This window comes from Anoplophora glabripennis, unplaced genomic scaffold (genome assembly GCF_000390285.2).
Source record: "Anoplophora glabripennis isolate ALB-LARVAE unplaced genomic scaffold, Agla_2.0 scaffold28, whole genome shotgun sequence".
NCBI lineage: Eukaryota > Metazoa > Arthropoda > Insecta > Coleoptera > Cerambycidae > Anoplophora > Anoplophora glabripennis.
Window position 1 is genome coordinate 574,072 of NW_019416423.1, and position 17,520 is coordinate 591,591.

Consider the following 17,520-nt stretch of genomic DNA (forward strand, 5'->3'; position numbering starts at 1 on the left):
TCTTACATTCAAAATACATAGTAAAATGTGGAAAAAAAACAATAATTCTTTGAATGAAAAATGTATGATATGTAAGTCGGAGACGCTTTCATTATAATCAATGTATCTATAAAAAAAAACAAAACAAATAAAAATGTGAACGAATGGCACTTTCCTTAAGTTTTCTATAATCCATAAACTATTAAAAAATAAACAAACGAACCTTATTTAAAGTGAGGTTATTTTATTTTACCTCCAACAGAAACTCGTGAAACTCAATTGATACCAACTATATTTAAACAATAAAATTTGGTAAGCAACTAAATTCTAGTTCGACTTATATTGGCAACATTGCGATATCTTGTTACAATTAATGTCGTCTCAACTGTGGAGTGTGGACTGTAATTCAGTGCTGCCAGTCTTAGAATACGAAATGTCACTATAAATTTCAAATAACCTTCGAGCATATACTACTGGAGGCAGCATGCCATTTCGAAGTGTGGGTGAATGTGCGAGAGAGACAGATAATCTCTCAGTACTTGCTGTCTCACTTTAGTACGCACGAGATTGGTTGGAGCATTCATTTCCACTGTGTATTATGTGTTCACTGACGCCAAGATTCAGCAACTTATTATTGTCAACAGTGGTATTGTTGGTTGCCTAGCATTTGCAATCATTAAGGTGTTATATCACTTTTGTAAATTTGGTTGCCTAAATTTTGCAATCTTCAAGTAATTAACTATATACGCGCTAAAATACATATCGTTATGTTCAGAAGGCTAATTTCTAAGATATGCAATCCAAAGATGATATTTTTTTTGTATCGAGACACTTGAAATAAAACAAAAAATTAAGCACAGAAGTTTAATATTTTTTTAGTTATACACATTTTTGGAAGTAAATATATGTACAAGTCCTGTTAGCGAGACCAATTATTATAAAATACAAATAGCAATAAATAACAAATTATCGATAAATAAATTCTACTATGTGCACCGCGTTGTCAAAGGGGTGCAACCGTAGAGAGCTACGTTAGCTTAACATCACTAAAAAATTTGAACTTCTACCAAAACTGCTTCACATGCGCACAAGACGAGGCTGTTTAACAGCCAGCCAGATTGTTGATATGTTCACCAATTAAAGAAAAAACCACCTAGATTGCCACAGTAAACCACCCATTTCATCACATCGACATACATAAAGCAAAAGTGTCAATATGGGGGATGTTAATTCATCAGCGACATTATTACTTTGTCTCCCTAAAAAAAATTGAGGATCCATATGCAACAATATATGTTAACACCCAGTATATTAAGACTTGTTTTTTAAATGTGATAAGTTATAATTTTACTTTCGAGTATTCGGCAAAAATTTTTTTTTTTTTTTTTAATCAAAAATAAGGAATACTAAAATTAAATAATTAAAAAAATTGTACGTTTATTATTTTAGACAAAAAATGCAAAACTGTTTATGTATTTTTTCAATTGTAGTACATTCAATTTTTTTTGAAGTTGAAATGATTTTGAAGTTACAAATATATTTTTTTTATTTATTTTTTTTTTTAGAAAAAATTAGCCAATTTTAATTTTTATCTTTACCAAAACTCTGTTTAATGTGGGCTGCTGAATAATATTCACTCTTTTTCGCACAAGTTTCGACTTCTGGGCTGATAATCTTAATTATTAAAAGTAGTCATTATATTATAGCTACAATACAGGATGTTCTAAAAGACGCAAAAAGTTTAGAAGGCGATTCTACTCATAAAAATGGTATATGTTCTTATGGACCTCTTTTCAAATGTTAATATTAAGAGGACTCTGTAGCAAATAGGCAACCAGCAATACACATTTATAGATTTTATTACACAGTTTGTCTAAATATTGATCAATGCAGAAATAACAGACTTTCCCCCATTTTAACACAGATTTTCTATAAAATGGACTTTGAAACTCAAATTGCTTTTTGTTGTAAAGAAATTTGTAATTTGCCGCTTTTGAACAAGTAAATTACAAATTTCTTTGCAACAAAAAGTAATATGAGTTTCAGACTTAGTCCATTTTATAGAAAATCTGCGTTAAAATGGAGGAAAGTCTGTTATTTGTGCATTAATTCATATTTAGAGAAACTGTGTAATAAAATCTATAAAAATGTATTGTTGGTTGCCTATTTGTTATAGAGTCCTCTTAACAAAGTTTCTTTACCGTTTTTTAACAAAATATATATTTATGGAAAATTGTAAAACCTAAAAGCTTGCAAATTACTTTAATTTAGAATATGAAGTTTCTAAAAAAATTAAACATGGATCATTAAAAAATCTTACAAAGAGGTGTTCTTTTGGAATGTGCACGGAATCACCCAAATTGATTATTTGGAAAAAGGACGAACGATAAATGGAGAATATTGTGCGTCATTATCGGATCGGCTGAACAAAGAAATAAAAAAAGTCGCTTGGCTAGGCCTGTGCTATTCGCGAAATAACGAATCCATTTCCAATTCGTCAAAAAAATCGATTCGTGTCAATTAATAGAATTGAATAATTTTATTTGAATCGAATCGATTCGATGTCCCAATTCGTTTTTTTCTGCGAAACTATAAATTGATTCAAAAATACAATCGTTTCAAATCTATATATCGATTTTTTGCCCTGGCCTACATTTTGCCAAAAAAAAAATGCTCTTCCATCGAGACGATCAACGGGTACGAACCTGTGCGGTTGCAATGGTGAACATTTTTTAAATGAAATATGAACCGTGGCCGTATCCGCCATGTTCACCAGATTTGATCCCAAGCGACTTCCTATTTCCAAACAGAAATGGCTCGACGAAAATGTCCTCTTTCGACAAGGATATTTTTCCGACGGAAAAATCCTTGTCGAAGGACATTTTCGTCAAAACACTTGTCTATTTTCAGAGTCATACGAAATCCTGGCTTGAAAAAGTTGGAAAAGGAAGCTATGTTGAAACAAATAAATAAACCGATCCAAAAAATGCGTTTTTTCCGTCGTTTTAGGTACAAGAACTTATTAACCCACCCTTGTGCTATAAAGATGTACTTTTTTTTTGAACGATTAAAAACTATAGCCTTTTGACAAAATACAACTTAACAATAAAAATATTGATTTTGTTTGGTTTTTACTTTTTTCTATTAAAATAAACACTTGTATACTATGCCCCACCACACCGTTTTTTTTACCGCACCAAGTCGTAAAAAAATAATTTTGAGGTTATGTAACTCGCATATAAACTAAAAATTATTTTTAAGAGTAGAATTATCTCTTTTAATTTATTGCAGCTTTTGGAACACCCTATATGACTAATTAAAAAAAAATGGAAAAATTGAAGCTACTAACATCCCTTCAAAATTAAAAAAGCTATTAAAAAACTGGTTTTGCCAAAACTGAAATATCGTTTTCATCGCAATTCCCCACAACGACACACTAGCGTCAAAAATTAAGTTACAATCACGATCGATTTCTTAAAGTGAAGAACACCCGAGACCCACGTTACGTCCTATTCGTGCCTGCCCGCGCCGCGCCACTAGCATTAATATAATTGTACAAATATGATCTCACTGACAGAAGCAGACTGAAACGGTGCTAATAAATTCAGGCGACGTCCATCATCAAAGCTATTACAAAATGTCTCCCGACGACAGTTGGAAATTCAATACAAAGGTCTATAAGTTAAAAACAAAATGTAAAATAATAATAAAAAGTATCACTTTGTAACAATAAAACAAAAATAACATATACACAAAAGTAGATTCTCGTGTTGTACTTAAAACGGCAGCCGCTCCCCTCGTTCGTATTTTAATCGCGTTTCACTAACCGACGGCAAATTCCTGCAAATACGCAATATAATACCTTCAAAACATTAGCAAAAATATAACAGTATTAGAATTTGTATCAAAACATTGTTTAAAAAATTAAGGGGGCTCTATAGCAAATAGGCAACGAACAATGCATTTTTATAGATTTTATTACACAGTTTGTCTAAATATGAATTAACGCACAAGTAACAGACTTTCCTCCATTCTAACGCACATTTTCTATAAAATGAGCTTCGTTTGAAACTCAAATAACATTTTGTTGTAAAGAAATTTGTAATTTTCCGCTTTTGAACAAGTAAATTACAAATTTCTCTACACTAAAGAGTAATTTGAGTTTCAAACTAAGTCCATTCTATAGAAAATCTGCATTAAAATGGGGGAAAGTCTGTTATTTGTGCATTAATTCATATTTAGACAAAATGTGTAATAAAATCTATAAAAATGTATTGCTGGTTGCCTATTTGCTATAGAGCCCTCTTAATAAAATATTTTATCGTAACTGAAATAAATAATGATTTTAACAAGATTAATTTTTCGCTTATTCTCCAGGAATACAGAAAACCACCCGACGTCATCTTAAATACAACACGAGGTACAGTTTCACAGCTCTGGAAGCAAAAACAGTGCAAAACTGCTTCAGACCTATAATACACAAAAAACTTATTTTTAGAAAACAACTGATCGAATCCAAAATAATATGAGAGCACTATATTTATATAAACACATCTCCGAGGTGGTTCATTTTCTAAAAATAAGTGCCGATTAATTTGCCACTCTCCTGCAATGAACGCTATTAACAAAGGTCACTAAAGCTATTTCTTTGTGGGGGTCCCCCGCTGCGTGAGCCCCTCGAACCGCTTGAACGTGTAGTTGATAAACACCCAATCCTTATAGTTTATCTCGCCGTCCTGGGGCATGGGAGCCGCAGCTGGAAAGATTTCTTTATGAAAAAATGGGTAAAGATAAACGTAGGTCCTTGTGTACTTACGAATTTCGAGTGTGACGTCGGGGAAATCGTCGAAGTTTGACGTGTCGTCTATGGACCTGACCTCCACCGGTATGGCGGCGGGCCTCTCCCTTATGTGCTCCCAGTCGACGCCCCGGAAGAATTGATTCAGCTTCAAATCCTCCAAGCCTTTTTGAGATCCTAGTCGTCTGTCTGCTTCGCAACAAAACCTGAAATATACAGCAGTATTTTATATTTCGGAAATGGACGATCCTGGCGCTGCGACCTGACAACCGATGTTTGTATCGCAAAGTCCGTCTTTTTGTCGGTATACTTACTCGGAACGTTTTCACTTACAGGCGCTATTTGTTATGTTTACAGTGGCTTGAAAAATTCATCTTGACGAAAATATGGAATAAAAAGGGGAAACCACATTAGGAGGTTCAAAAAATCGGATTATTTTTATTGCATAAATTGTTAGAACTATTCAAGATTATGCTGTCAACATTTCAAAACGAAATTCCTATTCGTTCTGATTTTATAAGCCTAAAACCGAATGACCATCGGGTCTGCGTTTGCGTGTGGCAGCAGGTAGCGTGGAGCATTTGCACAAATAGTCTAGTCACTTATTAAGCAAGAAAAGAACAGATGCAAGCTCAGAATGATGCCTACGAGGAAGAGAAGGACTGTTGTATGGTTCTGGAATAGCTCAATGATCGGAAAGCACTCTACAGGGTGTGGCGTGTATAATCTATAAAAATTAAACTAGAGTTTCCTGATGATATTTGTAATAGAAAAGTCTTATACGAAAAAGTTCTATCTTCGCGTTTTTTTTTGTAAATTAGTTCATTTATTCAACGAAAATGAGGGCCGACCCTGTGTTATTTACTAAAAACTTTGGAAATGTTTTTATGCGACCCGAGATGCAACCTTATAATTTAAGTCGGTATAATCTAATACTAGTATTACTAAAAGATTAGGTTACATTGTCAAAAAATTTGTGCAGTCAACTGAGTTTGTATTTGTATTGAAAAAAAGTGAAAGATTCCAGACAAAAGTTTTTATTTTGCAATTCCACGATAGAATGAACCGAGAAAACAATGAACTTACTATTTCCGAACGTGTCGATATGGTATTAGTGTATGCTGCAGCCGGAGAAACAACTAGGTTGTACCGGGAACGTTCGCCACCACGTCACCCCCCACGTGCAAATACAATCCTACAGTGTGTTCAGCAGCTGTGAGATATGAGAAGTGTTATTCCTCGAGGAGAAGGAATGTGGTCAGCAACTGAACCATAATGTTGAAGATGTAGTTTTGGAAAATCTTGACGAAGACCCCACAATTAGTACTCGACGACTCGCACAACAAGTAGGAACCTCATCTCGCATCTTAAGGCGCCAGCTGTTGCACCCCTATCATCTGCAACCAGCTCAACAGATTTTACCCCCGGATTGTGATCAACGAATGCGTTTTTGCAGATGGTTTCTACAGCAATGTGCAAATCAAGTAGATTTTCCTGTTTATGTTTGTGTAACAGATGAGGCGACATTTACCTGTGATGAACTGAATTTCCATAATAAGCACATATGGGCCGATGAAAATCCTCACACGATTAGGGAAACTCATTTTCAACATCGGTTCTCGGTAAATGTTTGGGTTGGCATAATAGGCGATGTACTTATGGGTCCCTATTTCTTTGAAGGACGACTAAATGGACCAACATATGCCGACTTTTTGGAAAATCAGTTGCTTGAATTATTGGACGATGTGGCATTACAAGTTGTGGCATGCATGTTTTATCTTCAAGATGGGGCTCCTCCATACAATAGACGAGAAGTAACGACACTTTTGAATTAAATGTTTCCTCAGCAATGGATTGGACGTTTTGGTCCTGTGCCGTGGCCACCTCGGTCACCCGATCTAACTCCAATGGACTTTTATCTTTGGAGTCACTTGAGGTCATTGGTTTAGAATACTCCAATTGCTATTGGTGGAAGAATTGCGAAACTGTATACTCGAAGCTGCCGACACAATTAGGGAAATACCTGGAATTTGGGAAAATATTCGCCAAAATTGGGTGCGTCGGTGCCATGTCTGTATCCGCGCTAATGGGGATTAATTTCAACATTATCTCTAGAAATGGTAAGTTTTATTTCATTTTGTTCCGTATTTTAATGGAGTTTGTTTAGTGCACACAGTTGGCAACTACAGACCTATCTTTCAACGACGATTTGTTTACGCGGCTAGACTACAGCACGTAACTCATTGTACAGCACATGGACAGGATCGTTCCAGAGAAAATATTTTGTACATAATTGAATTTTAATTTGTGAAAAAAAAACGCAAAAATAGAACTTTTTCGTATAAGACTTCTATTACAAATATCGTTAGGAAGCTGTAGTTTAATTTTTATAGATTATATACGCCGCACCCTGTATATTATGGATAACTTTCTCAAATTTCTAGTTTTTTGGAAATCTTCAAACATGTTTTTCTAGAAACGAAATTTTTTTGATTTACAGGAACTCTAGCTCAAAAAGTTGGGCAATCATACAGTTTAAAGGTGTTTTTTATTCAATATAAGTGAAAAAAATGGTGAAAATCGATACTTTTTTCAAACACGTGTCAAAACTTAAATCTTCACAATTTTTACCTGCAATGAGGTTCATTTTCTTAGAAAATATGTTATAGTAAATGCAAGAAAACAACCAGCATACATTCAATATTGCATGAACATTGGGCCTGCCAAAAAAAAAATTGTTCGCGTTGGCTCCCACACAATTTGACAAACACTGAAAAAAAGGCTCCTGCCGAATGGTCGAGAAATACGATCACAGTGCTTCAAAACACGTCTATGACATGGAATCATGGATCTACGCATACGAACCCAACTACATGGGTCTTTCAAGATGAGCCAACTTTAACAATTTAAAACTGAATACGAATTAGAAAAAACACTTCTACTTACTTTATAATTGTATCTTTGGCCTCTTCTGAGATCGGAACTTCAGCGGGGAACACCAAGGTTTCCCTCCAGTTCATCACTTTCCTGTAAGTGTCTTGGGGGTTTTCCGAACAGAACGGTGGGTATCCGATTAGCATTTCGTACATGATGACCCCTAAGGACCACCAATCGCAGGCAGGTCCGTATCCTGTCTGCAGAAAGACTTCCGGCGCGATATAATCCGGGGTACCCACTGTACTGTAAGCCAGCGCCCTTCGATTCTTCTTCCAACTTTCGGCCCTCCGTTTGCTGTCCATCGGACTCGAGGTGATTACTGAAAATAAATAGTATCTCGTTACATTAGCAACATTAGCAAAATAAAGTTTACTCACTGAAATCGGAAGGTTTGGCTTGGCTCAAGTCCCGGTAGAAGTCCGTCCTGTGAGATTTCTTCAGGCCCGTGCACAGCCCGAAGTCGGAGAGTTTGAGGTGCCCCTTGGCGTCCAACAGCAGGTTGTCGGGTTTGATGTCCCTGTGGATGAAGCCGAGCTTGTGTATGGAGTCGATGGCCAGTGCAGTTTCTGTGATGTAGAACTGCGTGCACTCTTCCGAGAGCGTGTCCTTCTTCATGAGAAGGGTCATCATGTCGCCGCCGGGCAGGAATTCCATTATTAAATACAAGTTGATAGGGTCTTGGAAACTATAATACATTTTGACCACCCACTGGTGGTCGGCCTCTACTAAAATGTCACGTTCTGCTCTCACGTGTGCGACCTGGAATAAATTAGAGCGAGCTTTAGTTTTTTTTTTGTCGGTAAGAACCAAATACGGACAAACAAACAACATACGACTTGGTAGATTCATTTTAGTAGGTGTCAGGTAAGAGAATGAGTCAAAATCGGGAAAATTCATTATTAAAAATTAAATTGTTTATTATTTCTAATTTAATTAGTTATTTACACTATAAAGGAGGTAAATTATATTTAACTACTGCGTGGTGTATAACATTTTATCTGCGCCCACAGTTCTTTATGGTTCTTGAAATAAAGATTAGGTTTTATTTTTTGACATTTCTTAATCAATTCATTTTGACATTATTCGAAATCTTGCAGTCGTCTTGCTTGTTTAGATTTTGTCGGTTCTAAGGTGTTTATAAACAAAGCTACCTGCGAATTTTTATTGTCCGAGAAGTTGAAAGTGCACTATGGACGAGCATAAAGAAATTTCAAAGAATTGTGCCAGAACAAAAATACGGCTGTTTCTGAAATGTGACTGCTAGCATATTTCATGGAGAAGTCAAGAACTTTAAAGTCACCAGCGAGTTTGTGGAGTAAATACTCAATGATTAAGTCAACTATTTTCATAGAGGAGAACGTGGATATATTGGATATATCAAAATATCCCAAGCTGAGAGCATTTTTGAAACGTAAGAATGACAGCTATATACCTAAAAAGTCAAACGTTTTTACAAGAGAACAAGTCAACGATTTTCTCGTTCAGGCACTCGATAACCATATTTGCTAATGAAGGTAGTGACGGTCTTAGGCACTGCAAGAGCATGCAATACTGATGAGTTATGCAAACTTACTTTGGACGTCAATTTCAAAAATTTCAATGACATTATTGTAATTACAATTCCAGATTCTAAAAATGGTATGTCACGTACGTTTACAATTACTTCTCGTCTGGGTTCTGTGTCTCACCAAGAAATTCTCAAGAAATATACCAGAAATTTAAAACCGAAATTTCACGCTTTTTTATGCGCTATCAAGCAGGTAGATGTTACAACCAACAAGTCGGCAAGAATGCCCTTTCTATGATTCCTAATAAGATTGCACAACATCCTGAAACATATACAGGCCATCCATTCCGAAGAACATTGGCAACGTTACTGGCTAATACAGGAGTTGATGTATTATCAATTAAGACATGTGGGTGGAACTCAGTTACAATTGGAGAAAGTTATGTTGCTGACAGTAACAAAAATGAAATAGCCAACAGGATTCTTTACAATGACACTTCAACTCCAGGTTCTAGTAGTATGTCGCATCATGCTGTTTTAATGGATCAGTTAGATAATATTGAGCCTCCGGTGACTGAAATGGAGCGACAATTAGTAAACGCGAGAGGAATAATTTTCTCCAGATTTTATAAATGTTACTAAATGTAGTAACTGTATAATTACTATAAATATTCATTCATAGTAACTAATAAAATGTAATGTTCATAAAATATTTCTATTTATTTGTTCATAAAATATGCATTTATACACTCGAATTCGCTTTTTTTCCTAGGGAAGTAAGTTACCTTACTTACCTCCCGTTGTCCATAGCAACTAGTGCTGGCAACTGAAACAGGTTTTTTGGATAGTCGGTTAACCGGTTTCGGATAATTTGGATTTTTATGAAATCTGAAAACCGGTTATTCGATTCTTCAAATATCCGAAAACCGTTATTCGGTTATTCGAATCTTCAAATATCCGATTATTCAATTAACCGATTATTCGATGATCTACTTCCTTTTTTTTTAGACATCGATTTGCCCGATTGTAAGATTGTAATTGACTTTTTTTTTTTGAAGATCAATTTCTTCGTAAACAAATTTGACTTCCAGATTTTTTTTAGACAATTAACCGGTTTTATCTGAAATCGGTTTTTACGGAACCCGGTTAACCGGTTTCACTTATTTCCGGTTTTTTGCCAGCACTAATAGCAACTTCCACTTCTACGGTAAAATCCACTTACCTCCTTAAAAACAATGTGTTAATAGTATATTTACTATAGTGGGAGCAGATAAAAAAGAATTAATATTATGGCATATATGATAACTGAAATATCGTGCAATGTTATTTTAAACAGCTGATTCCGCTTCCATCTCAGAAAAAAATTGACCGGTTGATGCCTTGTCTGGTGCAGTGCAATGAAAAACTTACAGGTGTTAGAAAAATATTTTAGTCTGTTGCTAGGGTCCAAATCATTTGTTATCTGATTTCCAGGTTCTTATTTTGTATTACTTATGATCTATCTGATTTTTGCGTATGATCTATCTTATCGCAATGTCAATCAAACACCTATCGCAACTTTTTGAGAGGTTCATTCATATTAGGAACACAAAAAATCTCTGCTTCACAGAAATCTGATATGTTAATTTTAATTTTCGTAATACACAAGGTTTAGGTGGCAGTTACATTGAGTGTGAGATTATACAAAAATTTTGTATGAATTTGGACGAAATATTAGATTAAAATAAATTCGTATTTATACACGTGTGTGATTACAATGTTTATTCTTACCAATTCGTACAAATAAACACATGACTTCATATTGACAGATTTTTGTATAAATTAACATCCAGTGTAGATACTCACCATCTTAGATAGCTTGTAAAAATTGAATAGTACTTTTAGGTCATTAAGAATTTAACGTCGACGTCATTAAAAAACTGTCGCCAAAAATCGACACTAATTTCGCAAGTACTGGTACAATTTTCACATTCCGTGAGTTATTTTGACCTAAACAGAGAAGATCTAATGATCGTGAATTCCAATTCGAGAGATTGACAACAGGTTTGTTCGCACAACAGTCAAAAACACGGATATTAGTTAGTCTGGAAACTATTTCTAATGCGCTAGGAACAAAGCCAAGATGTATTCTCGAAATTTTCGAATGTAGTGACATCTCAAATAATTTCCTGCTAAAAGAGCAATTACCTGTTCTTTTTCCAACATGTCGGCCTTCCTAAGTATCTTCATAGCGTACACATGACCGGTGTCTTTCTTCTGGACTAATCTTACTTCCCCGAAAGCCCCCCGTCCTATCACTTTGAGGGGTTCGAAGTCTTCGACGCCTAATCTAGATCGCTTAAGCCTAAGGAATTCTGTTTCTTTTTGGGCATGTTGCAGCCTCTTTTCGTGTTTCTGTTCCTCTGAGAGACTGTCGTCTTTTAGGGACTCTTCTAATTTCGCTAGCCTGAAAAGAAACAACAAAATTGCCAATGAAATACTTTTAGAAACAAAGTCTAAATTAATATAAATATTAAATTAATCTCTTTATTTAAGGCACTTTAATAAAAAGTTAAAAAAAATTGATTGTAACTCAATTCGATAAAAATTAGTTTCAGATTCTAGGATACACGTACTAATAGCTATAGAATATTAAAGTTGCACCTGTATAATATATGTGAAGCCATAAAAGATAGTTTCCACTCTTACCTTTGTTTTCGCTCTACGTGCTGAGCTATTAGGTTACTGTAATAATTTTCTAATGTGACTTTCGCTTTGGTTGCCTTGTCCAGGGTGTGGACACTGAAACGGATGGTGTTCTCCGTGGCGGTCATGTCCAGGACCCCTGAAACAAATAAAAGGTGTTATTAAGTGTAACCATGACCACCGCTGTAAACACTTTACAGATGTAGGAGTGAGCTACGCAGGGCCCACGTCTTCAGAGTTTTACAAACGAACTTTGCAAGTCGAGTTAAACTGACTCCACGTTACAAGTTTCGTTACCTTTTTAATGTGTTTCATAAGGCCAATCTATTTAATTATCCATATAACATTGTAAACTAAATTTTAGATTAAATTTTTTTATTATCCTTACAAAAAACTGCAGTTTAAACTGATAATAATGCTTTAAATCAGGAAATTTGAAAACATTGACATTGATACTGAGAGTGTTCAGTGTGAAAAAAGCAAAAGAGGAAGTACCTAGTAGGCTGGCCTATTCTATTGATAAATTGATGTATTTTGTAATTTTAGACAGTCCTTAATGTTGTTTTTATCTAAATTCTAAATTGTGGGACATCCGATAGTATCTGTTTGCAACCATACAATTTTTTACAGTTGTACTAAATAACCTAATAATAATAAATATCAAACTGAGGAAGCCGTGTTTCCAGAAGGGCAAAACTTACTGCGAACTAGAACATAAATTCCAGTAACAAGGACAATGATGAATAACTGTATATATTAACATATATTTGAAAACAAATAGATACAATTAGAGCTTTATACTTTCTAATTCCAAACTACGTAATGCAGCAAACAAAAACGCACATGTAAAGCCTGAACACGACCTACTAACGCTGAAATGTTAAATGAACTATTATGGGACTTGGTTAAATTGGTACAAATACATGGTTCAATATAATATGACAAATTTATTCATCATCTTCCTGTTGTAAGGAAATGTGGTAGCAGCACTACTGTTTGCTTTATACCGCTCCCCGATGTTTTCTTGGGCGTAAATGTTTTATTTACATAACATCATCGATAAGTGAACCGTTGTCAGTGATGTTTCTCATGAAAACCGACCGAAAGTGATAATTTTAAAAATACATGCAGTAAGTTTCAAGGTGAAATACGAGGCTTTCCCAACAAAGTAAGATATCCAAATGTATTGAAATTATTGACGTTTAATCGAATTTTGAATTTGGAAATGGTTTGATATTATACAGGGTGTCAAAAAAGCATACCATACACCCAGAGGCATTAGAATTAAATAAATAAGAAATTTCCGTTTGAAATATATTCTTTTATTTTCAAAATAGAGGTGAAATTAATTTATTTTAAATACGATATCATCATTTGTATCATTTTTTTAGTAAGTTTTTATTTTTAATGAAAAATGTATTAAAAATACTTACTACAAGAATAGCAAATATTTTATAAAAAATTCCCAGTACCTTTTCAATATCTTGTCATTTAGATTGCAATTTAAATTATTTAAATAAACACTTAAATGCCACTCTTAAATGCATTAAGATAATCCCTCCTCAAATTATCCGTATAATCCGTACGTTTCTTGAAATTCGTTACGATCTTATCTCCGATCAAAATAGCACGACTTCAACTAATAAATTTCGCCATAACGTACTCCAATTCATATCTAGAGTGCTTTTCCACCATCCACAAATATAATTACTTAATCAATACGTAAAACAAATAAGAAACAATAATCGGAAATGGATGGAATATATACAAACTGCCACAAGTGTCTTCCATATTTTATTCTATAACAAAACGTATTGCGGGAAATGTTTCTTATTTTCTTAAATTGCATCTGTTTTAGAATTTGGAACTTATTTTAATACACCACCCTGTATACGAAAATATGTGGTCCAGACAAAGCACTAACATTGAACAATAGTTTCTAGGGCACTTAATAATCAAACTGTGTGCCTCGAAATAAATGACATACATACATAGACGAAATAGCAACAATACATACATTAATATGTATGTTCAATGATATTTTGCGAGTGGTCACACAGATATAACATGAGTTCCCCTCTTTTTATTATAAAAGATTTTTTCTTTTCACAAAAATAACTTTCTTTCATGTCTGCATTCATGTTACTGTTAACTTTACGAGATTCATAAAAGACAAAAGTGATTGATGATAATAACTTTATTACGGTCAAATAAAAAAATGACGGGTAACATCTTTTGGGAAATACGAATAAATATTTTTTGACGCATGCTTTACAGGAAAACATATTTTTGTATTTTATGGAATGGGATGGAATGGAATCCAATAATAAACTAGAAATACAAAAAAAATTTTCTCTTGTCGCATATTTTCAAAATAAAATTTTGAAAAACATGTATGTTTGCGTAATAAATTTCGTTATCATACTTTTTAAAACAGAATATATCTTGAATGTAAATAGAATTCAGAAGAATATAAAAATGCTGTGCACTTCGAATAGCGGTGTATACCAGTGTTAATATGTCATTACTTACGTCAGACATACTTAAAAAACCTATAAATACCGCGGGCCCGTAAAACAATTTTCTTTTGGACTGATTTGCGTACTGAAATATCTAGATTTACTGACTGAAACCACTAAGGACATATGTAGGACGTGTTACTTTTACGAGAAAAAGATATGGTTTATTATGAACTAAAATAGAATGGTATAATCAATAAACTCAAATAGTGCAACTTCACAGATCAATATCAACTATTAGGAGCAACATACATGCTTTTGTTGAAACACTTTGAACGACGATATTTAAAAAAAAATTAAAAAAAAAAACGTTGAGGCCTATTAACTTTTCAAGAAAACAAAATTATACGAGATATACTTATATTTACACTGAAAGAAATGGGCTTATTAAACTGTTTCTCTAGAATAACTTGTGTAGCGCATATTAAAACTTTTATAACAAATTTACAATTTTATTTTAAAGAAACACTCATTTCCATGTTCCATTTGCATAGTAGCGAAAATCTATTCTATAAAGTCTAATATTTACAGTATTAACATAATCGTTCTTTATCAAAATGATTATGTTTCCGTTTTTAATAGGTTATGATCGTAAAATTTCCGGCAGAGCATTATTACGCTTCTTCTAGATGGATGAGAATAGACAGTATAGACACGTTTTGTGTGATACGTGATCATACCGCGTTGTGTGAAGTGGAAAATTATGTATGTTTCTGTTTTATTGTTTTGGAAGAGTTTTTTCGTATTTAAGTAAATCTTCTCTAAATCTTAAAAATTATTATCTCGTAACTGCCGATGTTAATCTTTACATAAAATGGAGGAACGGTGACAAAGTCCATATCTATTAAAATGACAATTTTCAATTTTCTCTGTAATTTAAAGAAATTAATTCACATTTATGACGCCAATTTAAAAAAAACGCAGCGTCACGGCATTGACGTCTCCAGGCTTATAAATAACCTAAATTAAGAAGTTCCGCAACCGAAACACTAGCCTAAAAATTATAACGAACTTGTATCCTGTAACAAAATCCACACCTAATAAAGATAGGTTTTAATTAAGTCCTAATTATCCTTAATCTTCTGTGAGTATGTTCGTGACGGTCTTGTTAATGTGTCAGTTTCATTAAAAAAAAATTAATACAGTAAGATCAAGATTACCTGAGCATACATATTCCGAAATATTAAATGGAAAAATATATTCCGTTTGCGTAACTCTATATAACTCTAACTATAAATATACCCATTATCTTCATTTCGTCAGTTATTATGTCTGTAGCAAAAACTATCCTCTCGTCTCGATAATAAAGCTAGGAAGTTCGTTGACCACATTTACTTGGTGCATCCCGCACAATACAGAATATGTAAATTCTGGTCTAACCGAGGGTCTAACGGAATAGTGGTCTTAAATGTCAAATATTCCTCGGTACTTCAAACTCGAAGCGTTTTTTGCCATACTTCTACATTTATTAAGGCAAATATGTAAGAATATCTGTATACAAAAAAGTCTTAGTCGAAAATATATGATCCATTCACATTTTATAGAAAAGACCTATACGGATTTGAAGAAAAGCGACTAATAAAATCAGTGGTAGGTATCTATTTTCAGTTTTTGGATATGCGTCCCGAGAATATGTATTTTTAAATAAGTATGCAATTTTAAATCAAACTGGTATAAAAAATACACAATTTTTACCCCACACACTGATTTGAAATAAACATACCTACAAGCTGATTTAAAGCACGACATTAATCGTGATAGAAATCATATGACTAATATCAGGTTGTACAGGTGAGAAGTCATTGATCATTAATATAATATACAGGGTATCCGGAAAGGTCATGTCAAAAATGAAGGTATACCGTACTTCAGTCGATATCTTGTTCCGTTTTTGAGAAAATCGAATTTTATTAACAACATATATGTATCAAAAATGCGATATTAACATTTTTTGCAAAAATCTTGTAAATTGAGATGACACAGGGATACCCTGTATTTATACATATTGCTACACAAAGAATGACATTTAAATCTGTCAGTTGCATTAAACAAAGGATAAATGTTACAAAAAATGGAAACGCAAATATATCTAATTCAAGGGCGTGAAATATAATATATCAAGTGTTGCTAAATTATATTCAAATGTCAACCTAAACGTGAATAGATATTTCTAGCCTTCTCAAATTTACATTTTTATCTAAAATATATTTATTTATTCTCGAAGGGTATGAGGAAATCTATTAAGTGGGTGTTACAACAAAACACCACATCCAATTTTTTATCTCTATTGTTACGTAATGAAATATGTATATGATATACCGAGCGTCCCAAATAGAAAATCAAAAGTCAACAAATTTCCCATTGATCATGTTCTTTTGTTCATATGCCATTTGTCATTGCTTTCAGTGACTTAATGAAGCAATGAGGTTTTTTCCACGAATACTTCTCATTTTTTCTAAATGTAAATGTTAAGAAATTAAATTTTGTTTAATCTAAAGTACATACTCTATTACCTTCAATTCACATACTACGTGTGCTATTTCATTATCAATAAATGTATTACCTACGAGTGTGAATAATAATAATGTAATTTAACAGTTCCGTTTCAATTAGCGACTTCTGTTGTGTGGGTTAGCATCTCCCGTATATTCAAGCGGAATCCGGAATACACCAGTGCCAAGAAATGAAAGAGGACATTCACTCGTTGAAGAAATTGACCTTATATTTGTCCTTCGTGAACTCTACGAAGCTTTATACTTTAAAAGAACGTAATTTGCTCATCCACCAAATATAATTAAAGGATAATCACTAACATGTGCAAAAGTTTATAGGCAGATTAAACTTCCCTCTTCATAAATCCCCCCCTTGTAATTTAAGGAAGCAGAAAATTGTAGCACGGTATTTTTTACGTTCTATAATTACTCTCTTGCTACTCCGCCGTTACGACATTTCCTATGATTCATCGAAATGTACGCTTCGCAACATATATTCAAATATCAATTTTACATTTAATTGGTGTTGGAGAGAAGTATTTCGAACTTGTAGATTTCGATTGACCCAAATTTGAACGAGCGTGATTCACACGCTTCCATGTC

The 17,520-nt window shown here is 33.7% G+C and overlaps 1 protein-coding gene across 10 annotated transcripts in view; it reads right to left on the reverse strand.

Annotated features, from left to right (window-relative positions):
* Window positions 1-4,268: 4,268 nt before the first annotated feature.
* Window positions 4,269-17,520, reverse strand: part of LOC108909895 (serine/threonine-protein kinase tricorner) — a 120,546-nt gene continuing 107,294 nt past the window's right edge. For 8 of the 10 annotated variants that reach the window (XM_018714362.1, XM_018714357.1, XM_018714360.2 and 5 more), the window contains 6 exons: window positions 11,910-12,045; window positions 11,409-11,667; window positions 8,092-8,473; window positions 7,724-8,033; window positions 4,796-4,983; window positions 4,269-4,747 (listed from right to left, as the gene is read on the reverse strand). In XM_018714362.1, the coding sequence (XP_018569878.1) occupies window positions 4,620-4,747; window positions 4,796-4,983; window positions 7,724-8,033; window positions 8,092-8,473; window positions 11,409-11,667; window positions 11,910-12,034 (1,392 nt within the window). In that variant the 5' untranslated portion in view covers window positions 12,035-12,045 and the 3' untranslated portion in view covers window positions 4,269-4,619. Of the gene's footprint in view, window positions 4,984-7,723; window positions 8,034-8,091; window positions 8,474-11,408; window positions 11,668-11,909; window positions 12,046-17,520 lie in introns of all 10 variants that reach the window. The other 2 variants (XM_018714358.1, XM_023454516.1) reach the window with 2 other exon arrangements.